Consider the following 27,789-nt stretch of genomic DNA (forward strand, 5'->3'; position numbering starts at 1 on the left):
TTCCTTACGTAAAGTCTGTGCAATTTCTTCACCTAGCTGGTTGCCTTACTGTTTCTGATGCAGATCTGATAGCACACAGCACAGCTCCTGGTTGTTGCAACTCTGTTTTCCTCCTTTATTTTATTTTTTTGTGTTAGCGATAGCAGCAAGGAGGGGGAGGAGGTTGTTCACAGCAGATCAGAGTATAGAGAGGAGGAAACATCCAAAGAGTGGGAAGATCACACGGTCTGTAGGTTTAGATAGAGATGAAAGCAGTAATGGTGGTCTGCAGGAGGGGGGTGAATCACACAAAATGTGTATCAGTTTTTATAGATTTGGGGGGCACACAGTTCTCAGCTTCAGTGTCTGGCAGCACAGGGGACAATAGATCCCCCCCGCCCAAGGGGCTGTAGCTTTTTAATTCAGCATTTTTTGTAATAAATACAGAAAAATATGAACCTAAATGTGGCAAAACCCCAAAACAAAACCAACAAGTGTGAACATACCTTTACATCGTCTGAAATGCTAATAAAAAACAATGGGGCACATTTATTAAGAACTGCGTTTTAGACGCCGGCCTTAATAAAGCCCCATAGCTGGCGGAGGATCTGCCGAAGGTATGAAGAGGCGCAGGCCTCTCAATAACTCCGGCACATCCAGCGCCAGTTCTAAATGTAAGACAGCTTCCGAGCTGTCTTACATTTAGACCATTTTCTAAGCCTGAAACGGGCGTAGAAAATGATGAATGAGACGGGCCCGCCAGTCCGTCCCCTTCCCTGCCTGCACCACGCCCACAATTTTAAAGGGAGAACCCCCCCCCCCATGTCTCTTTTTCATTATGGTTTATACCTGAACGTGTTCTTTCTAGTTTAACATGATATCCTAACAACACGTGTTCTGCTCTGGCAGATCTGCTCACAAACAGAGGACAAGGCAACTCTCGAGACATTAGAAAGGGAGATAAGTCTCACATTGCATTTGGATCTAAAGTTTCCGGACCTCCTCCAGCCACCTCAAGAAAAACCAGTGCCAGATCTTCAGGAGAGGTGAGAAGCTAGGTCTTTGCAAATGATTAAAGTGTCAAATAAATGTTATATTTGTGCAGCTTATGTGCAGTTTGATATAGCTTATGGAAATACCATATATGCATTTTTTTTTAACCTACATATTTACAGTGTTTTCTTAGATATAGTTTTCTCTATGTTATTCTATTATATTAGATCCTCAGCTATTCTCCCAGCGTCATGTTATAGAGCAGGGGGATCTGAGCAGATATTCTTGTGGGAAACTATTTAGTATAACCATCTATTTAAATCCCTTCTCTTTCAATGATTAGGAGTCATGTGGGCTGTATGACTGTGCCCTCAGCTATAGCTGTCAGTCACTCAGCAGGAACCACATTACTAAACATCTTGGTCTATTTTCTTTTTGTTAACATTATCAACATAGGATTGAAATCTAATCCTTTGCCCCTTGAAGGTTGCCTTTAAGGCCTCATGCACACGGGCGTTGGGCGGTCATGGCCCTATTGCAGCCCGTAAACGGCGAGTCGGCAATCTACGGCCGCCGGCCGTGTGCACCCCGCATCACAGATTCAGACCCATTCACTTAAATGGGTCTGCAATTCCGGAGATGCGGAATGGAGTCACAGAACGGAACACCGGAAGCACTACGGAGTGATTCCGTGGTGTTTCTTTCCGTTGTTCCGCGCCGCAAATAAATAGGACATGTCATATTTTTTTTGCGGTGCGGACAGACCACGGACCCATTCAAGTTGAATCGGTCCGGCCCGCTGCACGGATGTTGCCAGTGCATTGGGAACCGCAATTGCCTGAGGCTAATCGCTCTGATGTACTCTGCATAGTCACCATGGCACATGCATGATATACGTTATGAATAGGTTTCATCAGTCTCGTACTTGCATTCATTTCACTGTTTTTATGCTTCACTCAGTCAACAAGGTCTACAAGTAGACATGAAAAGTCTTTGCAACAGATGACTCAGGAGAAAGGAACCACTACCGTGGGGCATATGACAGACGTAAGGATGTTGTCCCCCACACTTTGCCATCCTTTAGACCAGAGGAATAAAGAGAACATACAACATGCAAAAAAAAAGGAGCCGCGATCCCTAGGTAACTCATCTGTAACATATAGATCCTATATGGCAGTGGTCTACAAGCTGGGCTCATCTAGAGGGCGTGTGTTGTAGACCATTGCTTTATACCTTATATGATCCTGCAGCTCACTGTCATATTGGTCCTAGTAACACTGATCGTCATTTGCTGCAATGTTCCTTCTCTACATTATACATTTACCATATGCAGGTTGTCAGTGACATCTGAAGACTATTGCCTTAGGGCTCGTTCACACGAACGTGTGCTGCCCGTTGCCGTATTGCGGACCGCATTTGCGGATCCGCAATACATGGACACCGTTCCGTGTGCATTCCGCATTATGGTTGCGGACCCATTCACTTCAATGGGTCCGCAAATCCAGAGAAGCGGAACAGAAGCACGGAACGGAACACTACGGAAGCACTACGGAGTGCTTTCTGGGGTTCCGTTCCGTGCCTCCACACCGCAAAAAGATAGAACATGCCTTTATCTTTTTGCGGAACGGAGGGATCGCGGACCCATTCAAGTGAATGGGTCCACCATCCCCATGCGGCTGGGCCACAGTCGGTGCCCGTGCATTGCGGACCGCAATTTGCGGTCCACAGCACGGGCACAGGCTTCACACGGTCGTGTGAACGAGCCCTTATGCAGTATAATCAGGGTCAAAATAAAATGATAAGGAGCCCTAGGCAGCAAACAAGCAACAATGCCACACTCCACATGTTTTTGTGCAGATCCCCCCCATGATACTAGCATGCAAAATCTGCTACAGATCATCCTAATTTATCTTTTCTGAAAATATACAGATGGAAATAAATTACCTAAACTGTAACGGACAGTGGGTGTGGACTCACTGTACCAACTAACCTGTTTGACTTTGTTTTCCTTACAGTCCCTTGGTTTTCACCCTTTAACTCTTATACAGGGATCTGTTCTTTGCTGCAGGGGGGGCCACTGGGCCACTATCTGTTGACATAGTCCTGGTGTGGTCGGCGGCTTACCTACAGGGGTGCAAGGCACAGATGGGTGAGGCAATATTCGTGCTCAGGAAACAGGCCAAGGTCAGGACAGTTAGAGTTCGAACATATCTGAGAAAGAAGTCCAAGATCAGGACAGGCAGCAATAAAGCAGTATGGGAAACAGGCTTAGGTCAGTACAGACACTGGAGAATTAGAGTTGGCTGTCAGGCAGAAGTTTGGTACACGGGCAGTCAGACAGAATAATGCACCATTGCTGGTTAAGTAGAGACTAGGAACCTAAAGCTCAGGCACCCTCCCACTGGGGAAGGTGCTTTATATACCCAGGAGTGGCCAGCCATAGGCTGGTGAAGGATTTGGATGTGCCTGGACTGATGCATTAAGAGGCCAAGAATGAGCACTCATACCCTATAGAACAGTCCCGCAAGCCTACGCAGGAAACGCAGGCCACAGCCTGCAGATGACATACTAGATGCCAACAGCTGGGACTGTCTCTAGCTCGGAGGGGTGGGCTAACGGACCCGGACTGCTGACTGACTGAGAGAGCCAGCAGGGTGAGTAGCACAGTGCCCATAAAGAGGAGTGTGGAAGCGGCAGGCATGAGCCAGCACAACATAAACCTTCAAATAAACAGGGCGTAGCTGCATATTAAGCTTTAATAAACTGTACTTGTCAGATGGTGTAAGGGTAGACTGCCAGAGGTAAATGTAAATGGAGAGGCTGCTGCTCATGTAAAAGTACCATGGCTCCTTCAGACAGCTGATTGGTGGCACTCCTTAAAAACAGGACCTAAACTGATCTGATATCAGTGATCCTGGAAAAGTCCTTTAATATTTCTTTAGTGGTCAGAGCTGTTTAGGGAAAATTCGATTTGCCGCAAAGCTGAATTTCCTTGTCCTTCGTGGTAGCGAATTGATTTTCCCTGAAATGGTGTAAAAAAATATAACAAAATAATACTTCATCCGTCTGTCGCCATCTTGATTCAAGATCTCGCATGATATCCTGTGGGCGGTGACGTATGATGTCACCAAGTTGGCCGACGTGATGACGTCATCACGGGCCGCATAAGATTTCACGGCAAATCTTTAATCAAGATGGCGCCGGCCCTTCGCAAGCCATTGGATGAGATAGGAGTTTTTCATTTTACACTGTATTATGACTTTCAGATGTAACGATCAGTTATGAATGCAACATCTGAGGGGTACAATGATGAGGAGCGGTGCAATCGCCACTCCCTGCCATTGCTCCAACTACTTACAAAGAAATGTGCTTCATAATAAAGTAATTCATGACAAAGCAAATTTTTTGTAAAATTTGGCGAAGCAGACTAATCTAATTTTTGAAGAATTCGCACATCTCTAAACAAGACATGTAGCCTAGGGCATAAATGTCTGATCAATGGGACTGCTAGGACCGCCAGCATTCACAAAAACAGAGCTCCTGGAGTCTCCTATGAGAAAGGGGTGGTGATCACACATGCATACTACTGCTGCATAAGGAAGTCCATGTGCTCTGTTTTCATGATCTAGAAGGGTCCTGCGGTTTCACCCCCCCCCCCCCCCCCCCCCCAGTGATCAGACACTTATCCCTTATAGATAAGGGATAAGTGTTGTTATTGGAAAAACCCCATTAGTTATAAAACAGTCTGTTGTAAGCCCTCCTAGTAGACACAACAAGCACTCAGAATTCTATTATTTAACTCTAAACTATGTACACTGCTCAAAAAAATAAAGGGAACACTTAAACAACACAATGTAACTCCAAGTCAATCACACTTCTGTGAAATCAAACTGTCCACTTAGGAAGCAACAATGAGTGACAATCAATTTCACATGCTGTTGTGCAAATGGGATAGACAACAGGTGGAAATTATAGGCAATTAGCAAGACACCCCCAATAAAGGAGTGGTTCTGCAGGTGGTAACCACAGACCACTTCTCAGTTCCTATGCTTCCTGGCTGATGTTTTGGTCACTTTTGAATGCTGGCGGTGCTTTCACTCTAGTGGTAGCATGAGACGGAGTCTACACCCACACAAGTGGCTCAGGTAGTGCAGCTTATCTAGGATAGCACATCAATGCAAGCTGTGGTAAGAAGGTTTGCTGTGTCTGTCAGCGTAGTGTCCAGAGCATGGAGGCGCTACCAGAAGACAAGCCAGTACATCAGGAGACGTGGAGGAGGCCGTAGGAGGGCAACAACCCAGCAGCAGGACCGCTACCTCCGCCTTTGTGCAAGGAGGAACAGGAGGAGCACTGCCAGAGCCCTGCAAAATGACCTCCAGCAGGCCACAAATGTGCATGTGTCTGCTCAAACGGTCAGAAACAGACTCCATGAGGGTGATATGAGGGCCCGACGTCCACAGCTGGGGGTTGTGCTTACAGCCCAACACCGTGCAGGACGTTTGGCATTTGCCAGAGAACACCAAGATTGGCAAATTCGCCACTGGCGCCCTGTGCTCTTCACAGATGAAAACAGGTTCACACTGAGCACATGTGACAGACGTGACAGAGTCTGGAGACGCCGTGGAGAACGTTCTGCTGCCTGCAACATCCTCCAGCATAACCGGTTTGGCATTGGGTCAGTAATGGTGTAGGGTGGCATTTCTTTGGAGGGCCGCACAGCCCTCCATGTGCTCGCCAGAAGTAGCCTGACTGCCATTAGGTACCGAGATGAGATCCTCAGACCCCTTGTGAGACCATATGCTGGTGCGGTTGGCCCTGTGTTCCTCCTAATGCAAGACAATTCTAGACCTCATGTGGCTGGAGTGTGTCAGCAGTTCCTGCAAGACGAAGGCATTGATGCTATGGACTGGTCCGCCTGTTCCCCAGACCTGAATCCAATTGAGCACATCTGGGACATCATGTCTCGCTCTATCCACCAACGTCACGTTGCACCACAGACTGTCCAGGAGTTGGCAGATGCTTTAGTCCAGGTCTGGGAGGAGATCCCTCAGGAGACCGTCTGCCACCTCATCAGGAGCATGCACAGGCGTTGTAGGGAGGTCATACAGGCACGTGGAGGCCACACACACTACTGAGCCTCATTTTGACTTGTTTTAAGGACATTACATCAAAGTTGGATCAGCCTGTACTGTGTTTTTCCACTTTAATTTTGAATGTGACTCCAAATCCAGACCTCCATGGGTTGACAAATTTGATTTCCATCTTTTTATTTTTGTGTGATTTTGTTGTCAGCACATTCAACTATGTAAAGAACAAAGTATTTCAGAAGAATATTTAATTAACTCAGATCTAGGATGTGTTATTGTTGTGTTTCCTTTATTTTTTTGAGCAGTGTATATACAGGACATTTGGAACCCATACTACAAAAATGGACCCCTGGCCACTTAAAAAAAAAAATATATTAAAAACAAATCAGCACAGAATTATGGACTTAACTGTGGCATTGTGTTAAATGTGGACTTTTCATGAAGAGGCATATTAGCATTATGGCTCATGCCACTCACTTATCCGGTGTTTGCATGTGTCTTTGTACGTGTAGCGGCATACTGCTGCATGTGGTTTTTGTTTGCTTTTATATTGCAGCCGTGGTGGCCTGTGCTTTGCTTCATATTGTTTGGAGGTGCTGGTCTTTGTTTTTTGCATTGTATATTTTGGGGCGGTGCTGCCTCCATTTGGACCTTGCATTCCCGCCCATCTGCCCAGGGCTTTTAATCTGAGTAAAATATAGCTGTATTCTTCATTGCCTTGGATTTTGTAGGCTTAGGCCCAGGTGAGACAAGTCTGATAGTGTAGGTACCATCTGTTGGAAGCTACCTTGTTGCTGGTAGATGGGCCCAACACAATTTTGATCAAAAAAGTACTCAGGGAGTTTCTAGTTTTTATATAGTGGGTAGTGTTGAGCAAGCATGCTTGGCCGAGCTGCTGTTCGGCTCGAGCATCGCTATGCTCGGCACATCCGAGTGCTCAGCTGAATACTGCGGGTGCTTGAGTACAATTTAATACAATGGAAGTCAATGGGAGATCTGAGCATCAAACTAGGCACCCCCTGCTCTAGGGAAGAGAGGGTGTCAGGTTCACAAAAAATGGTTAGAAATTGATGGAAACCCTATCAAAATGGTTTGGAACCAGCATTAAGAGGATAGCTGGATGGATCTTGGACTCCTATTATCTACGACATACAATAGACAACCACACAAAGGCTATATGCCAAAAGCCAGGTATGTGCAAGCCATCAATCTATCCATGAGACAGATGACAGGCTGAGTCAGCATACCTTACAAAGGAAGCCTTGTGCACTATGAGACATTCCAAACCAGCTATTATCTGACCAGAGCCAGTAAGCCTCAAAGTTACTTCAGATCTGTTGGATGGCTCGGGTGGACCTGCGCACCTAGATCAATATCATTAGGGTGACAAAAAGTTTTCAGGTTTTCCTAACATAATATTCAATAACCTTTCTATACAGTTTTGTCATGTAAAAACTCATTTGCATAAACAGGCATATGGGAAAGACATGCAAATGAGCAGAATCTGCCTTGTTTTTCAGCTGAAAAACCATTTGCATGGAAAATTTGCAATCTACACTACTCATGAACAGCACCATCTATTGGTTTCATAGTCTTATGACAAGACTATTAGACTATGAGTCTTATAACAAAACTATTAGTGTAGCCTTTTGCATGGAAAATTCGCAATATAAAATCGCGATTAGAATATTCGCGATCTGCACTACTCATGAACAGCGCCTTCTATTGGTTTCATAGTCTTATGACAAGACTAATAGTCTTGTCATAAGACTATGAAACCAATAGATGGTGCTGTTCATGAGTAGTGTAGATCGCAAATTTTCCATGCAAATGGTTTTTCAGCTGAAAAACAAGGCAGATTCTGTGTCACGGATGAGAGTGGGGGAAACCCTCATCCGTGCGATGTTAAGGATAAGGAAGCTGCTAGGCCTGGACAACAGAATTAGGGAGCAGGTAACCTCCTGAAGCGTCCCTAACTCTGACCCTGACTCCTAACTGTATGAGCCAACCCAGATGGTAGGAGGGCTCATACTCAGGAACCTCGAGTCCCTACTAGCCCTCAAGAGATCCCTGGACTAGGAGCAGGGTAAGACGACCTGTTCCTCCTAGACACGGAGGAACAGGAGTCTCCCTGGCCAAGCTGCAAGGAAAGGGGAACATCAACAGCATATGGATATGGCAGGTGAGTGAAACCACTTCCACACCTACCTGCCACAGACACACTGACTGGAACCCGTGCTCAATAGCTGTTGTCCACACCACACACAAAAGGACACAGCACACAACATAACTCACACAGGAAACCAGATCCATAACTGCAATAAGGTGAGACTCCACACAAACATAAGCATAACATCAATACATTAGTTTTATGACCACAAGGGTGGCCCTCACTGGATAGATGCACTTTGGTGCTCGATCAACACTAATAGTGGGTGTAGCGATGGTGTGGTTTGGATTTGTCCATTTTTCCGGTGTTTGCATTTGCGGTTTTCTCTGCTGCATTTGGTGCTTTTGCATGCATCTGTGCTTTGTTTCATATTGTTTGGAGGTGCTGGTTCAACTTTGTGTTTTTTTGCATTTAGTTATCTTTGTCTTTTGATATATTAACCTATATTATTGTGTAAATAACAAGAAGCTCTATTATCTATAAATGCATTCCTGCTAAGGAGGTTTGGAACAATTTTGGAGTACAGATTATAATATATAGTAAAAAGTGGAATTTTTTTATATCATACTCTCTGCTCAAACAAAGTAAGCGATCATTTAACTTTGGTGCTTGAGGCATTAAGTTAAAGTGAGCTACAGTATCAATATCGACAACCTCACACTTTAAAGGATACTACAGATCAGACCTGCTTAACGACGCTAAGCCCTGAGGCACCTCTTGGGTAAAATGAACAAATGCAACTGGGTACTGTATGCCTCAGGCTTATCACTGTTTTAACACACAAGGTCCCATGTGGGAGCTGCCACTGCAAAATTGTGATGCTGCAAAACATCTCTAATAGGTAATCTTAAAAAGTCGTAGTTCTAGTTCTAGGGGCACTGCTTCAGTGCTACAGCAGGTTTACATCATTTGGACATTTATTATTAAATGTATTAAATGCACCGTAATCTGATTGTAATTCAGACTGCTCAATGATTCACAGACTATTAAATATAGAAATATTTGTGCCGTCTTTTCTGTCTTCTGATCTGTAAAATGGTAGGTTCAATTTTGAGAGATTTGTGCAGCACAAATCACGTAAGTTTCAGATTTACAGATATTACTTTTTTTAGGGAAATTCGTAACGTTTGATTTGTGTACAATAGATTCACTCATCTCTTCTTAGAGCCACTTAAATGGTCACTAGCTTTTCACACTTTGCATTAATTAATAGTATAGACAAATACATGGTATAAGAAAGTTTGCAATATACTTTAAAATAAAAAATGCCTTTATTTCCCCCAGTGGCGTGCCTAAGGTGTTTAATTGGCACCTGGGGCAGGTCCTTTCTCTGGCACTCCCCTCATACTTTAAAATGTTGTGCCCACTCACAATTGTTACTGATGTAGCAGGGTTAGCACTCCAGCTCTTAACTAAAATTTCTTAACTCATCGCGTTATCTTGAGACAAAAGCCATTGAAAAGCAATTGAAGGTGTTTGCTTAACGCATTTAGTTTAGATAACACATCTCATAAATCATGAGTGTTAACTCTACTACATCCGTATGGCTTCATTTTTTCCCCTTACAGTAGTTATGCCCCCATTGCATCCCTTCACAGTAGTTATTTCCACACTGTGCCCCTCATTGTAGTTATGCCCACACTGTGCTCTATTACAATAGTTATGGCCATATTGTGCCTTCTCACAGTAGCTATGCCCTCATTGTGCCCCCTCACAATAGTTATGCCCTCATTGTGCCCCCCTCACAATAGTTATGCCCTCATTGTGCCCCCCTCACAGGCCCTCTCTGTGGCCCCTTCAGAATAGTTATGCCCTCACTGTGCCCCCTCCCAGTAGATATGCCCTATCTGTGTCCCCATAACAGTTGTTATGCCCCTTCAAAGTAGTAATGCCATCTCTGTGTCCCCTTCACAGTAGTAATGACATCTGTATTTCCCCATCCACAGTAGTAATGATCACATTGTCCCCCTTCAGTTTTAATAAAACAGAAAAGAGACAGTGACTACTCACCTTGTCCCATTCCTGATGATAAGATCACCCCTGGCACTCCCCTGCTGGCACAGATCACACTGCAGCACTGTGTGGAAGGAGTATACAGGCAGATTCCCGGGCCTGCATGGTCCTCCTACACAGTCCAACAGCGCAATCTGTGCCTGCAGGGCTGAATGGTCAAGCAGGGTGCGCCGACCTGGATGGGGAAGGAGTGCGGGGAGCTGAGCGATCAAAAAGTGAAAGGTCTGCTGGTTTCCCAGCACTCTAGCAATGAGCACTTTAATCTGTATTGATGGAAGCGCTTATTGCATCCGGCACCCCCTTACAGCTGGCAACCCCTCCCCCCCTTGGCATGCCATTTATCTCAACTTATCAGCTCTTTTCCTCCTAGTAAAGTAACATTCACTCTGATTATTTGCCGAATCCATCTTGAGAGACCAAGACAGATTGTCAACTCACTAAGAGATCAAATTAGAGGGTAGGAGGAGTGAGCTGCAGTGAGAAAGACACAGGCACAGACACAGAGACTGCATCAGCTAACACTCTCACCTCAAGTGCCTTATTCAAGTCATGACGGTTCAGTACTTCTTTATAAGGCTTTGTGTGGTGTTTCTCAGTGATTATGACTGAGAGTGAGAGCGAGTTAGGGAGCAGAATCTTCTGTTTTCTTCATTTGCATTATATGGGAGACATCATTACAGCTAATCTCCATCCACCAGCTCAGGGAGAATTGTGAATTATAGATGGAGAAATGGGGAAAACTACAAAAATGTATACTATATCATATAATCACCAGATATAGTGCTAATGCACATGTTCACAGACAACAGCTTATTCTGAAAAGTCATCTGAAACTGAAGGATTTGGGAACTGTTCACTTATGTTTTTATTGGTAGCACATGTCTCGGCTCTGCTGCTTTTGGGTGTAGCAGAAAATGCAAGGGATTTTTGCAGCAACATACTTGTGTTTATGCTGTGTGTTTTCTTTCAGCAAGCACACAACTTTCAGCAGACTTAAATTGCATTAAAGGGGTTGTGCAGTGATTTAATATCCTCAGCATAGGTCATCAATATGAGATCAGCAGGGGTCCGATTCCCAGCACCCCCACCAATCAGCTCTGAAGTGTTGAGGCGCTCATGCAAGCCCTGCTTTCTGTGTGTCATCTCTCTTGCAGAGGCGGCACAATGTAATTACAACTGAGCAGTTAAAACTACACTGCGATGCTGCTACAAAGGATATGGTGCATAGGTAACTCAATTTTGTAATTAATGCAATTCAGTTTTGCTGTGTTCGATTTGCATTTTTTCCTTTGCTGAAAGAAAACACAGTATAAAGGCAGATATGTTGTTGCAAAAACTGCAGGCATTTTTTACAGAGTTCTTTGCTGCACCCTCATTGCCCAGACGTATTAAGTTGCTTTACTGTATCTTCTGGAGTGGATCTAGAGAGGGATCTTCCGTTTGGCTTGAGTTTTGTTTTTGACGTTCTATTTTAGCAATTCACTGACACACTCCAGTAATCCTTTATCAAAGACCTTTTCTGATCTACAGACTGTTAGAACAATATGAATATATCAGTTTGTTTAAGGCCCCATTCACACGTCCGTAGCGTGTTTTGCGGATCCACGGACAAGAATAGGACATGTTCTATTTTTTTCGGGAACGGAAATGTGGACCCGGAAGTGCGGGAATGGGTCCGCATGGGTCCGCAAAATGCGGAACGAAATTGCGGACGTGTGAATAGGGCCTGACAGTCTAGGTAGTAATCTAGTTAATGTGTTTTAGGAGCAGATTACCGTCCACACCCACCGATGGATCCTATCACTAATGAGAAAGGCAGGAGACTGAGGAGTGTTGGGAGTGCAAAGAAAGAGGAGCCAAAAACTGTGCTCGGTAAGTAACCTCTCAACTGGGACCCTCATTAAGTTGAAATTTTGTATGTACTATACACATATGTATTTAAGCGTATCCATACTTTCACTCACACACTTTTAAAAGACTATATACAGGAGTATTTGACTGTAAATAATATTATAAGTGATAACCAGCATGGGTTTACCCAGGACTGAAGTTGTCAGGCTAACCTGATTTGTTTTGCTGAGGAGGTGAGTAGAAGCTTGGACAGATGGGCAGCTGTGGATGTAGTGTTTCTGGATTTTGCAAAGGCTTTTGATACTGTCCCTCATAGATGTTTAATAGGTAAAGTAAGGTCTATAGGCTTGGAAAGTATAGTTTGGAATTGGATTGAAAACTGGCTGAAGAACCGTGTCCAGAGAGTTGTGGTCAATGATTCTTATTCAGGGTCCTGGGTTATAAGTGGTGTACCCCAAGGCTCAGTGCTGGGTCTCCTATTATTAAATTTATTTATTAATGATCGGGAGAATGGGAATAATAGAACAGTTTCTATTTTTCCAGATGACACTAAGCTATCTAGTACTGTGCAGTCTATGGAAGATGTCCAAAAACTACAAACTGACTTGGACATCAACAGTGTTTGGGCATCAACTTGGCAAATGAGGTTCAATATGGATAAATGTAAGGTTATAAATCTGGGTACTAATACATAGATCATATGTCCTAGGGGGAGTAACACTGGGAGAGTCATTTGTACAGAAGGATTTGGGTGTACTTGTAGATAAAAGATTAAATAACAGTACACAATGTCAAGCAGCTGCTTCGAAGGCTAGCAGGATATTGTAATGTATCAAGCAAGGCATGGAGTCGCGGGGCAGGGATAAAATATTACCACCTTACAAAGCCTTGGTACAGCCTCTGGAATATGCAGTTCAGTTCTGGGCACCAGTCCACAGAAAGGATGCCCTGGAGCTGGACAAAATACAAAGGAGGGCAACTAAACTGATAAGGGGCATGGAGGGTCTTATTCATGAGGAAAGATTCAAATAATTAAATGTATTTAGTCTTGAGAAGAGATGTCTAAGGGGGGACATAATTAACCTATACAAATATATAAATGGCCCGTACAAAAAATATGGTCACAAGTTGTTCCATGTAAAATCCCCTCAAAGGACAAGGGGCACTGCCTCCGTCTGGAGAAGAAAAAGTTCAGTCTACAGAGGCGTCAAGGCTTCTCCACCATAAGAACTGTCAATCTGTGTAATAGACTTCTCAGGACGTGGTCACAGCAGGAACAGAGGATAGTTTTAAAAAGGCTGAGATGATTTCCTAGAACTAAATAATAATAATGCTTATGTAATTGTGTAGAAGTCTGTTTTTCACTCCCATTTCCTTAATTCCTATTCGCACCCATCCTTTGGTTGAACTTGATCGACTTGTCTTTTTTCAACCGTACTATGTAACAATATCATCATATCCTCATGTGCATGTATAAATAGACATATGAACACTGTGGGGATTCACTCTGGTAGTTAGGATTAGTGGGTGCAGCACAGAGGCAAAGTAAAAGTTCTTGGTTTAAAACATCAGTGTTTATTCACACGTGAAAGCAAAACAAAAACGCAAGTTGGTTGGTGATCGTTCACACACATGACATATACAAAACAGTCACCTTTTCTCCTGGGTGTTACATCACACCCTGTTAGAAGTTCTGCTTTGTCAGGTCCACAGGCAGGCGTTAGGCGGCCTGTTTGCCCTCAAAGGGGTCTGAGCCCTCCAGCCCGGCTCAAGCCGCGGATCCCAACATAGCCCTCAGATCACAGCACACAGACCTCCTGAGCTTCACTGTCAGATGGAGGTAATCCTCTCCACCTGGCAGTGCTGGCTGGTTTTTATGCCTGGCAAAACCCAGCCTGGAACATGGGGAGTAGTCACCCACCCAGCACTTTGACTACTCCCAGTAAGAGCCGTCCCAGATCAGCTATTACAGCCATACTAAGTATCAAGGTGTCAAACACCAACTGCTGCTGACAAATATAAACTGGCTCTTACTCCACCGAGGCCAGGAAACTCGGTGACACGTACCTATCATCCACGATGATTCCTTGTACCTTCTTACAACACATTGACAGTGCTAAATGTATAGAATATAAAGTGCCCAAATACTGTAAATAGTGCAGTATAGTGCCTAGGTAAATGGTGTATTTAGCACTCAAATAAATGTTATACAGCAGATTTTATATATATCAGATTAAAATAAAAGGTGTAAACAGTACAACCAATACAGACAATTACTTTCATGTAGTATTCAAATAAACCAGGGGTTAAGTGCCCTGCTGTGCGATCAGCTTCAAAACTATTGTATGTCCCGATGTACAGGACCTGGACTAGGAACCAACAATTAAAACAAAGTAGCTCTAGACTACAGAGATCTCTTGGTTGCTTGCTCCCAAGCAACAGAGCATGGAGCAACAATATGGGTCATTCCCATAACACTGGATGATAGAGAAGAGAGGCACGCATTTGATGGAGAAAACACTGTCAGCCATCACACCCCCTACCATGACATCAGCAGGCATAGGACCCAACACTGCCAGCCATAGGACCCCCCTAACAATGCCAACCACAGGGCTCCCATAACATTCTCAGCTGTCTGTATCCCTGTCTGTATCAGCTGTCTGTATCCCTCTGGCAGCCTCCCATTTCTCTTGATCATATTTGAGATGTTTCAACAACTTGATTGGAGTTCAATTGTGGTAAAATCAGTTGATTGGACATGATTTGGAAAGACACAGCCCTGTCTATATAAGGTCTCACAACTGACAGTGCATATCAAAGCAAAAACGAAGCCATGAGGAGGAAATAACTGCCTGTAAAGCTCAGAGACAGGATTGTGTGGAGGCACAGATCTGGAGAAGGGTACAACAATTTTCTACTGCACAGTTTAGAACAACCAGGATTCCTACTAACGCTGGCCACCCCACCAAACTAAGTAATCGGGGAGAAGGGCCTTGGCAAGAGAGATGACCAAGAATCCAATTGTCACTCTAGCTGAGCTCCAAAGATCCTATGTGCGGATGGCAGAAAGTTCCAGAAGTTTAACCATTACTGCAGCACTCCACCAATTCGGGCTTTATGGCAGAGTGTCCAGACAGAAGTTCTTCAATAAAAAAATAAAAAAAAAACATGAATGCCCTCCTGGAGTTTACAAAAAAGCTCCAAAGGACTCAACTTTTTGGCCTACAGAAAACAGTTAAATAGTGCCTACAGAATCAAGATAATTACACTGCTGTTCCTACAAGGTCTAGGTAAATAATGCCTACGGAATACATAAAAATAGTGCCTGCAGGAACCAGATTGTACATGCAGAATCTAGATAAATAGTGCCTACGTTATTCAGATAAATAGTTCCTACAGAATCCAGATAAATAATGCCTACAGTATCCAGATAAAGTATCTACAGAATCTAAATAAATAGTATCTACAGAATCCAAATAAATAATGCCTACAGTATCCAGATAAATAGTCCCTACAGAATCCAAATAAATTGTGCCTCTAGTATTCAGATAAATAGTGCCTACAGTATCCATATAAATAGTGCCTACAGTATCCAGATAAATAGTTCCTACAGTATCCAGATAAATAGTTCCTACAGTATCCAGGTAAATAGTGCCTGCGGAATCCAGATAACTAGTTCCTACAAAGTCCAGATTAATTGTGCATACAGTATCCTGGCCTACATATTTATGTCACTTCAAATCGTGGACTTAGAGTTAGTGGTGCTAGCCTGTGAATATGGCACCTCTCCTAAAATGCCAAGACTTACCAACCACCAAAGCTGGTTAACCTTTAATGGATATTGTACAGTTAAAATAAAAGCCTTGCATGCTAGTTTTTAAAGTGGCTACCATACAGGCCATGAGTTCTTTTTAGGCCTTGGATTATGTAGCCTAGCTACTAACATAATAGCAGTAGTCATGCTGCAGAACAAGATCTTTCAATAGAGGTTTAGATAAATGACAATATAATTTAACTTAAAGGGAACCTGTCACCAGTTTTATGGTGTCCTAACTAAGGGCAACATAAATAAGTGACTGATTCTCTTAGCACAATGCTGGGTCACTTTTTTTAATTGACCCAGTCAATCTGCCAACATCTTGTATTGAAAAGCTCCAGCTGATAATTATGAGTCATGAATATTTATGAGCTCCTGACTCTCCCCGCCCACCTGCTGCTGATTGACAGTTATTTTCCATATGAACCAGCAGCAGGTGGTCAGGGGAGTGGCTATAGCTCTGAATTAAATAAACGCTGGACTCAATGACATCACGCTGGAGTCAAATCAGCTCATTAGCATGCGGCATGTGGCATCTTTGTGTGTATATCATGAGGTAACCATCTGTCACACCAGTAAGTGAATACATCTAAGGCACTTTTTAGTAGTTAATGATTGTATATAATTAGTTAGATTATAATCAAATATCCACATGACAGGTTCCCTTTAAAGAGCATTGCATAGAAAGGTTTTCCTACCAGACCTTAACAGCATGTCAACTAAATATTTATATTTGAATGGTCTTCAGACCTGGTGCATTCTTTCTGGTACACACATTTTTGCCTATTTTCACTACTGACAAGGTGAGACTACGTATTTTAATTTTTTGTGAGTGATTATACATCCATGCAGTGCCTCGACTACCTGCATCCTGATGAACGAGCCTTCTATCCTGGAATATTTTGTTATTGATGTTGTTCTCTGATATATTGAGGAATTGCAGACTAAAATGAGCTTTGCATGTAAAGATAACTCTACTACATCTCCAAGAGAAAATTCTGCAACAACTACATCATGGCCAATATTTCATTTCCCTGAAATGGATGCAGATGGCTGTGACACGACACACACGAAGGATTAAGTACATGAAGTTTGTTATTAAAAAAACAGTAAGAAAATCTGTTGTATTTAGACATAAATTGAAGCTCTTGGGCTCTGAAACAATCTATAACAGCAACCCCCCCGGCTATTAAATAGGACCTGTCACATCTACTGAAACGTCTGTTCTAGTGACTACTTGCATTCCCCATGTGTTATTATTAGACATTTATGAAGGAATGGACAGTGCAGTACGCCAGATCTGGGGGAATCAGCAATTGTTTTATAATGTATTGTTATTTTATGCCATGTTATGCCTCTATTCCAGCATATAAAGTAATGGTTGGAAATGGTTGGCAGGAAGAGGGCTAACCTATCTGTCCCTCACCTCTTACATAGTAACATAGTACATAAGGCCGAAAAAAGACATCTGTCCATCCAGTTCGGCCTGTTATCCTGCAAGTTGATTCAGAGGAAGGCAAAAAACCCTGTGAGGTAGAAGCCAATTTTCTCCACTTTAGGGGAATAAAAAATTCCTTCCCGACTCCAATCAGGCAATCAGAATAACTCCCTGGATCAACGACCCCTCTCTAGTAGCTATAGCCTGTAATATTATTACGCTCCAGAAATACATCCAGGCCCCTCTTGAATTCCTTTATTGTACTCACCATCACCACCTCCTCAGGCAGAGAGTTCCATAGTCTCACTGCTCTTACCGTAAAGAATCCTCTTCTATGTTTGTGTACAAACCTTCTTTCCTCCAGACGCAGAGGATGTCCCCTCGTCACAGTCACAGTCCTGGGGATAAATAGCTGATGGGATAGATCTCTGTACTGACCCCTGATATATTTATACATATTAATTAGATCTCCCCTCAGTCGTCTTTTTTCTAAAGTGAATAACCCTAATTTTGATAATTTTTCAGGGTACTGTAGTTGCCCCATTCCAGTTATTACTTTAGTTGCCCTCCTCTGAACCCTCTCCAGCTCTGCTATGTCTGCCTTGTTTACAGGAGCCCAGAACTGTACACAGTACTCCATGTGTGGTCTGACTAGCGTGGTGTGCTGGTCCTGCTTCCTGCCAGGAGGGGGAGTTCGAGTCCATACAGCAAGGAGGTAGGAAGCACATGCCAGAGCTCCTTCTTCAAGGGACCATATCCAGTTCTCCTGAAATTCACAGAGTCAAAATTACTTCCATCAAAGAAGCTTCAATGTGCCTAGACAGCAGAGTGTTCAGTGAAATCAGAGCTTTACAGGCACTGCTGCAGGTCAAGGACTATGGCTCAGACACCCATCACCTAGAACAACCACCAGGCTAGACTAACTTCAAGCCTGTGTATCACAGTGAACACTTATATCCACAAGTGCCTGCTAAAGCCATCTAATTGCCACAGAACCAGCCACCATACCTCCTCAGCTGGTGCCAGAAACTGCACTTTGTACTTACTACTGCAGGATGTACCACAATGTATATTTGGCACTAAGTAAAGAGAAACTTTTATACACTTCCTTCTGTCCTGATTCTTCAAGCCACCTTTCCACTGCACCGATTCCCAGGGAGCAATGGCCTGAGAGGGTACACCGTGACACAACATCTCATCATGGCCACTACCACTCCCATCCTCTGAGCCGGCAATTCAGGGGCTCACTGTATCAGCAGTCTGCCATAAAGGTCCATATTTCTGTTACCAGGTGGGGGTGTGCCATCTAACACTGGTAGCACTGATTGGATCACTTTGGTCCAGTGACTGTTTAGGGTCCTACAGCCTAGACGGCACTGATGTTATCTTCCAACTTGTCTCTTACATATTTACATGTTTGAAGAGGTGCACATACGCCGGAAAATATCCTGTCTTCTTTGCTCTTGTTCCACCCTACTGGTAGCAGGGGGAATTACATTGACAGGAACATAAGGGTATTGATAATATGCGCGCACAAAATAATTCCATTATGAAGGCCTTACAAAAGTATGTTAAGAAAGGTAATGTCTGTAGATTTGCTTATTGGACGCATAACACTGACTCTTTTCTCAAAGTTATGCCGGTATGTAATATAAACCTTAAAAATGGATTTTAAAAAAAAGGAAGAAAAAAAAGCAAAACAACAACAAACCATATTTGAAAAATGGAAGCGCTGCCTGGAATCTAAATTGGTCACCTTAGTTATGAAACATAGTACGGGCATTCTGAGTAAATAAAATGAAAATATCTGCTCTGCTTTATGGCTTATCAGTGGGAACAGCAGGAAGATCTCAGAACTAATAAAAATCCACTTGCAATTTAAAACATGCAGATAAGGAGAAATGTATTTTATATGATATATTTTCTCTCAGACAGCTCTTCAGTGGGACACTGCGGAAATGAAGATAAGCTCTCTGTTCAGATCCATATGCCGTCCTGCGAGAGGGAAAACAGACCAAAGACATCAAACAGCGCAGGCGCAGACGATTCAGGTGAGACTGAACCTCCATTACAACATCTCTAGTACCAGTTTGGTAGGCAAATAGATCCTAAAAATAGTTTGCATTTTTTCCTCTGTGAGCAAAACAGCCTGGACTTTGGACTAATCAATTTTACCTAAATGCAGGAATGTAGATAGGGAGAAGGAATGTAAAAGTAGTCTTTCAGTGTGTTTTAATCTTGCACCTGCGCTGTACACCAGAATTTTGGCCCATGCGCAGTACAGGTTTTCTCTCCTGGGTAGGAACAAAATTCTGTACTGAGCATGTGCTAAAACTGGTGCACTGTGCAGGCTCAAAATTATGGGACCAAGCGTGAGCAGGATACAGACATATGAGGAAGGAGGGGCTTACTGACAAGAGGGACGACCTTTGTTGCACTAAGGGTCAAGGGCCTGCCCTCAGTGCTCTGAACATCTAATTTGCATATTTTTAAAGCACTATTTCTCCTCAATTCTAAAGGAAGGGTATGGTATAAATTGTCTGTTCCCACACACCTCCAATAGCTATCAGCTGACAGCTACCTTTCCCAATTCCTCAATATACATAAATGTGGTTTCAATAGGGAAAGAGGAGAGAGCCGCTGCCATACACCTCTAGAGGTGACAGATCTCATACAAGAACAAAAAGAACCAGACACTGAATGTCAATGCACTTTATCATTCTGTTCCTCAACATCATCTGTCAGGAGGAACTCCCCATACAAATTAGATTGTTTGCTGATCCTGCCAAAAGCATCAGGTTCAGCTGATAATACCGTGTATGGGAGCCCCAAGGATTAACCACCTGCCCCGTTGGCCAAAGACCTTCATTAGCTGTCAGCCAATTGGCCCTTCAACCAACAGCTCTTCTCGTCGACTCTCCTATTCAGATTTATGCTGGTTTGTCGAGGTGTCCTTGTGTTGTCAATGGGGAGAAGGGCAGTACGTTGCTGCTAGACACCTGAGATTATCTCCTTTTAGAATCTCCCTTTGAGAGCAAAAGATTTAATCATGGCCAAAATCTGGCAAACCATCAGCACATTAGATGGTAGGCCTGTCTAACTGAAATCAACAGGTTCCAACAACCATAGACTATAGTTTTTGGCCACATTTATACAATTCCCATTGACTGCAGTGATATACCACCCAACATTTGCATCCCCATTCACAGGACTCTGGTTTGCCTGGAAATGACAGGTTCGAACTGCTCAACCCCCTATATGATGCTGATGCAGGGATTTAGAGTTGGGAAGGAATTTTTTTCCCATAATATGGCCTCATAAGGGGTTTTCCCTTATAGATTGGTATTGATGGACCTTTGGCTTTTTTCCAACTTAACTATGGGACTGTTTTTGTTGGAAAACAGGTGACAAACAGTATAACCATTGTGGCAAATCAGGGTTGGTACTCAACTTTCTCATGGTCCTGAAAGGCAAATCTATTATATATTTTATTTATTTTACTCACTTATATAGCACTGACATATATCGTAACGCTTTACAGACATTATCATTACTTGCTGTCCCCGATGTAGCTCTCAATCTAAGGCCTTATTCACACGTCCATGATGAAATCTGTGATAAGATGGTCAGTGATTCATCCTTGAAGAGTTCTGTGAAGAATCCATGTTGGGTCTGTGTATCCGTTTTTCGCTCTCCATGTGTCATCCCCACATGGAAAATGAATCTTCAGAGCATCTCTTATAAATGAAAACCACAGACCAAACATGGATGGGATCCATGTTGTGTCTCTGGTTTTCACTAATTATGTGCATGAGGGATGCATAATCACAGACAAAATAGGGCATGCCTCCATGAAGTCACCACGGAACCGCAATCTGTGGAAAACCACTGATCTGTGAAGACAATGGGTAAGTGTGTTGTCTGTGGAGAACAGACAGCTTATGTTCGTGACTCACTGATATGTGAAAGAGGCCTTAAGCAAGGATTGAAATTTGACCTCAAATGGAGTCCTCCTTGCCTGGCTTTTACCATGGTTCTGTGTTGGGTCCATGTTTTTCACGGACCCGTACACTATAGTAGATGTGATGGTTCACAGACAAAACCATGGACCGTGCTCAAACACAGATATTTTAATACACCCATTTAAGTCAACGGGTAAGTGGACAACACAGCACACATCCGTGAATTACTGACATGTGAAAAAGGCCTAAGTTCGCTATCAGTATGTCTTTGGAGTGTGGAAGGAAACCCACACAAACACATGGAGAACATACAAACTCCATGCAGATGTTGTCCTTGGCCGGATTCAAACCCAGGACCCCATGCTGTAAGACACCAGTACTAACCACTCTACATCCAGTAACATGTAAGAATGTATAGCTAATAGCAGATTTTAATTTTGGGAATCTAGAAATGCTGGATGACGGCTCCTCTCATGACAACTTGAACAAAATTCATCTTTATTATTTAGTTTAATAACTTTCATATTTTTCACAGACAAAACACAACACATTGGCGCACAGCTGGGGGGATATTGTTTTCATATATCAGAGACATAATGCAGAACTTGTTACGTCTAAGTTATTTTTATTGTTTTGCAATGATCTGATTTGCAATAGTCATTAACAAGATTAATATTTTACGGGTCTCCTTGAAATGAACCAATCAGGATGGAGCCTGCTAATGAAGATTAATAACTATATAAAATGGAATACATTAGGATGATTGTTCTATTATTCTCCGGCAGTACTCCTCATCTGCTCTCGATGCCGTGCGAAACACTGTCATTTTACTGCAGTCACACACATGTTGGATAAATAGGCACCAGCTGAATGTGAGAGGCATAGGCAGTCTGAAGATCTAGCAGAGCTGAATTTGTCATTTAAAGGGGGTCTGTCAGCAGTTTTGATCATGCTAAACTGCTGACAACACTAGGTAGCGGCTGAGGAAAACAGAGAAAACATATATTGTATCATCAGAAGTTGTGTGAATATGAAGTTTTATTCTGCCAGGTTCTGCTCCTGCACTGGAGGCGGAGGTTCACTGTGAAGTGCTCTCAGCTCTATGCATTGGGCCTGTCCCCTGTAGAAAACATATATTGTATCATCAGAAGTTGTGTGAATATGAAGTTTTATTCTGCCAGGTTCTGCTCCTGCACTGGAGGCGGAGGTTCACTGTGAAGTGCTCTCAGCTCTATGCATTGGGCCTGTCCCCTGTAGAAAACATATATTGTATCATCAGAAGTTGTGTGAATATGAAGTTTTATTCTGCCAGGTTCTGCTCCTGCACTGGAGGCGGAGGTTCACTGTGAAGTGCTCTCAGCTCTATGCATTGGGCCTGTCCCCTCTGCTCTGATTGACGACTGTAGCGGTCTCCTGGTTGGATGTGACAGCTGTTATTATTTAATTAAGTAGGAGTAACTGAGCGGATTGATATATAGTTTGTGGGAAAAGATTCAGTAGAACTTGTAACTAATTCATTTAAAGGGGTATTCCCATCATAGACAATGGGGGAATATTGCTAGGATATGCCCCCATTGTCTGATAGGTGTGGGTCCCACCGCTGGGACCCGAAACTATGCCGAGAACAAAGCGGGGAGAGTGGTGGCTGGAGGTTTCCCGGGGTCCGACCACCGTCAAGCGCTTTCCCCGTACAACTGAATGGGAGCCCACCGTGCTTGTGCGGCCACCTCACCATTTCATTTCTATGGGGACACGGAAATAGCTGAGCCAATGCTCGACTATTTTTGGTGGCCCATGCGCAATGCAGCCTCCATCACCTTTCCCCGCTCCGTTCTCAATGTGCTTCTATTGTCTGTGATGGGAAAACCCCTTTAAGTCCTTGCGCTGTCTAAGTCCAGTGGGCGATCCTATCAATGACTGCATGCATACTCACATAGGAAAACAAAGCTAGAACCAGCCCTGTACCTCACATGGATCCAGCCTGCTCCACATTCATTGCTTCAGTTGTTGTGCTAGATTTCTTTCAGGCTGGCAGCTCAGGGAGTGTGTCCTCTCTCAGGGGATATATCCTTTCTCCTGCAGCTCTTTCCCTATTACAGCTTAGGAGATGTGTCCTTTCTCCTGCTGCTTTCTCCCTATCACAGCTCAGTGGATGTGTCCTTTCTCCTGCTGCTTTCTCCCTATCACAGCTCAGTGGATGTGTCCTTTTTGCTGCAGCTCTCTCCCTGTAACTGTCACAGCTTCTAGCAGAAGATATGGCGGGTGGCAGTTGAAGATTTAAACTGAGTGTGTGCGACCACCTCAGCGAGGTGGACAAGAAATAAGTAATAAGTAAAAGAACAAATAGCGTTTGTGGCACAACCCCTTGAAGTTAATCAATGATAAGTTATACTGACTCTTTTCCTATAAAGCTGTATATCTCCTCCTGCTCTATAGCATTCAGTCTTAGGACTAATAGACTAATAGAATAGCATTTCTAATGTGACATCCTCTCTTTAAAGGGAGTCTGTCACCTTCCTCTTGCACTATTAACTCCATTACTACATGAGTAATACTGCCGACACTGACTCTTGGATTTCTAATTAATGTCTTGATTCTCCTCTCATTTCTCTGAGGAGCTGATGCAATGCTCCACTGAAAGACGTTGAGAGGACTTCTGAGCCCACCCTCAGCAAGTCCTCTCCATTATGTATGTGTGCATGCTCAGAAGTCCTGTCAAAAAAGTGGTCGTTTTGCAGCAGTTATTGGTGCTTACAGGGGGTGGCAGGTTCCCTTTTAAGTCATCAACAAGGAATTTAAATTTCTCAGAACAAGCCAGGGATCCCGATGCTATCTCCTGCTTCCGTAAAACCACAAACTGACAAAGTGCTAAGAGCAATCCTGAGCCCTAGCCTATGTCATGCATCACACTGAATGAAATCAATTGCATGTAGAGAATAGTTAGACTTCAACTTCATGAATATTGGCTCAGTTCATAAAATGGAGTCTGGAGAAAGATTGTCTGGCCTTTAAGGCTGTAGCATCTAATGAACTATGTGATCCATTCATCACTCCAAAAGCTTGATTATCGATAGCAGTCCCTCCATGTAATGTATCTGACTACTAAGCTCTCCACATCCCTTTTCCTAAAAGAAATGGAACATGACAAACCTATTTCTTTGAGCCCGATCATTAGTCCTCTACCACAACAAGCATTAAGAGCTGTGCATTTGAGAGCAGCTGTGCTACACGGATAGCAAGCTTTCTTTAAACAAGATAAATGGACATCATCTTTTTAATGCAGCAGTTTTGGAATGCACAGCAACACATAAATCATCTAGGTTCCTGTTTATGTGAAAAAATTTGCTGAAGGTTTGCTTTATGTTCTGCATGGGTAAACTCTAGGCTTTTGCTTATATCCTTAAAAAGCTCCAGTCAATTGTATATATCACATATCTCCCAAAACAGGGGGTATTTACCAATGTGCAAACAAAAGCAGCGACAGACTGCAATCCATAAAGGAATCCATTGTATTACAAAGAGGACCATCAACCATAATTCTCCTCAATATAACACCCTTATGATCATCGTAAAGATATTGACAGGATTTTCTATTCTTCAGTGTGATGGACACATGTCTAACATTTTTGGCTCTAGTCACCACCACAATGGATTTGAAATGAAACAAGATGTGCTTTAACTGCAGACCGTCAGCTTTAATTTGAGGGTATTTACATCCAGATCAGGTGAACGGTGTAGGAATTACAACAGTTTGCAAATGTGCCTCCCACTTGTTAAGGGACCAAAAGTAATGGGACAATTGGCTTCTCAGCTGTTCCATGGCCAGGTGTGTGTTATTCCCTCATTATCCCAATTACAATGAGCAGATAAAAGGTCCAGAGTTCATTTCAAGTCTGCTATCTGCATTTGGAATCTGTTGCTGTCCACTCTCAAGATGAGATCCAAAGAGCTGTCACTATCAGTGAAGCAAGCCGTCATTAGGCTGAAAAAAAAAAAAAAAAACATCAGAGAGATAGCAAAAACATTAGGTGTGGCCAAAACAACTGTTTGGAACATTCTTAAAAAGAAGGAACGCACTGGTGAGCTCAGCAACATCAAAAGACCCGGAAGACCACGGAAAACAACTGTGGGGGACGACCAAATTTTTTTTTCCCTGGTGAAGAAAACACCCTTCACAATAGTTGGCCAGATCAAGAACACTCTCCAGGAGGTAGGTGTATGTCTGTCAAAGTCAACAATCAAGAGAAGACTTCACCAGAATGAATACAGAGGGTTCACCACAAGAGGTAAACCATTGGTGAGCCTCAAAAACAGGAAGGCCAGATTAGAGTTTGCCAAATGACATCTAAAAAAGCCTTCACAGTTCTGAAACAACATCCTATGGATAGATTAGACCGAGATCAACTTGTACCAGAGTGATGGGAAGAGAAGAGTAATACGCATACCACCTCATCAGTGAAGCATGGTGGTGGTAGTGTATGGAGTGGGCATGTATGGCTGCCAATGGAAATGGTTCTCTTGTATTTATTGATGATGTGACTGCTGACAAAAGCAGCAGGATGAATTCTGAAGTGTTTCGGGCAATATTATCTGCTCATATTCAGCCAAATGCTTCAGAACTCATTTGACGGCACTTCACAGTGCAGATGGACAATGACCCAAAGCATACTGCAAAAGCAACCAAAAAGTTTTTTAAGGGAAAGAAGTGGAATGTTATGCAATGGCCAAGTCAATCACCTGAGCTGAATCCGATTGAGCATGCATTTCACTTGCTGAAGACAAAACTGAAGGGAAAATGCCCCAAGAACAAGCAGGAGCTGAAGACAGCTGCAGTAGAGGCCTGGCAGAGCATCACCAGAGATGAAACCCAGCATCTGGTGATGTCTATGCGTTCCAGACTTCAGGCTGTAATTGACTGCAAGGGATTTGCAACCAAGTATTAAAAAGTGAAAGTTTCATTTATGATTATTATTCTGTCCCATTACTTTTGTCCCATTAGCAAGTGGGAGGCACATATGCAAACTGTTGTAATTCCTACACCGTTCACCTGATTTGGATGTAAATACCCTCAAATTAAAGCTGACGGTCTGCAGTTAAAGCACATCTTGTCCGTGTTATTTCAAATCCATTGTGGTGGTATTTAGAGCCAAAAATCTTAGAATTGTGTCGATGTCCCAATATTTATGGGCGTTACTGTAAGTCTTCCTATCACTGGAAAAGAACCTCCAGCTAAAAATTAAAATTTCACATTGTCTTTTACAAGTTTTTCCACTCTAAAGTTCTTAAGCTTTTACTCCAGATTCATTAAGATATCTTCATTAAAGACTAGCAAGTACAAAGAACATTAATAAGGTTTCCTGCTCACCTGCCTCAAACCACTGTTAGGTCAACTGTCTATGTCCACAATTGCCCTGCTCTGCCCTTGGGGGCATGATACCTACCCACCATGCTGCTGCCCCCATGCTTCTGCCTTGTGCTTCAGCCTCTGTCATCTAGGACTTTCAAATCCTTCAATGGCTAGGTGTTTCTGCGTATTTAAGGCATCCTCTCCAGAGACAGAGGGTGCCTGAGCTTTAGGTTCCCTAGTAATCAGCAAAGGTATTCTGATAGTCTAGTGCTATTGTGTTTAACCTGCATTTATCTTGCATTTGTTCCTGTCTGTGCTCCATCTTGTTTCTGCCGTGCCTGTGCGTTCCAGCACTTCCAGTTTCCGATCTGTCTGTGTTGTAGTTAACCTTGTATGTTTACCTCCTCTGTATCTTCACTATGATCCTGCCAGCCTGTTTACCCTATGTTTTCTCCATCTACACTTCAAGGCTGCTGTCTGGATCTCAGAAACCTGCTTTTAAGTCTTAGTGACTGTGGTTCTCCTGAATATTTGGTGCATTTTCTGTATCCTGAGCTTCTGGTACTTGCACCAGAGTCTCTGACCCCTGTGGGTGAACTGCCAACTAAACCAGGACTATTCCAGAAGGTAGATGTCCATTTGCTTCCCTGCAACGAAGTCCAGATCCCTGTATAGTGGTTAAAAGTTGAATACCAGTGGAGCACTGGTTATTTCTGGGGAAAAGTGTTCTTTTTTTCTATTACTTGACAACCTCTTTAAAACCAAATACCTTAGAAAACAATGTAAATCTCAAGGAACTGCAACAGCTGTGTAAAACCTCAACTTCCATTGAAATGTGATCCAAGAATAAAAGTTTTGCAACAAAGTTACTTTTTCCATAACTCTTCTTGCTACAAATCTCTAGACCCAGGCCTCAGTTGTATCACAGGTTCATCCCATGGAGGAATAGTAACCGCTGTGGGATCAGGAGGTAAGTAATTCCCCCGAAGTGTAAACTCAATGGGAAATTCTGGAATATTCAAGCAGAAATATCCACAAATATCATGTAGATGTTCTATTAAATTATCCATACTGTTACCTCAATATGCTGACCTATCAAAGTTAATACTCAATCCTAATGAAGTTGTTTTCC

At 43.1% G+C, this 27,789-nt stretch overlaps 1 protein-coding gene across 1 annotated transcript in view; it reads left to right on the forward strand.

The window, feature by feature from the left end:
• CFAP20DC (CFAP20 domain containing) overlaps nt 1-27,789 on the forward strand; it is a 334,505-nt gene that overhangs the window by 152,586 nt on the left and 154,130 nt on the right. The window contains exons 9-12 of the mRNA XM_040408726.1: nt 889-1,025; nt 1,933-2,113; nt 12,007-12,114; nt 19,280-19,399. Coding sequence (XP_040264660.1) covers nt 889-1,025; nt 1,933-2,113; nt 12,007-12,114; nt 19,280-19,399 — 546 coding nt within the window. The remainder of the gene's footprint in view (nt 1-888; nt 1,026-1,932; nt 2,114-12,006; nt 12,115-19,279; nt 19,400-27,789) is intronic.

This window comes from Bufo bufo, chromosome 9, assembly GCF_905171765.1.
Source record: "Bufo bufo chromosome 9, aBufBuf1.1, whole genome shotgun sequence".
NCBI lineage: Eukaryota > Metazoa > Chordata > Amphibia > Anura > Bufonidae > Bufo > Bufo bufo.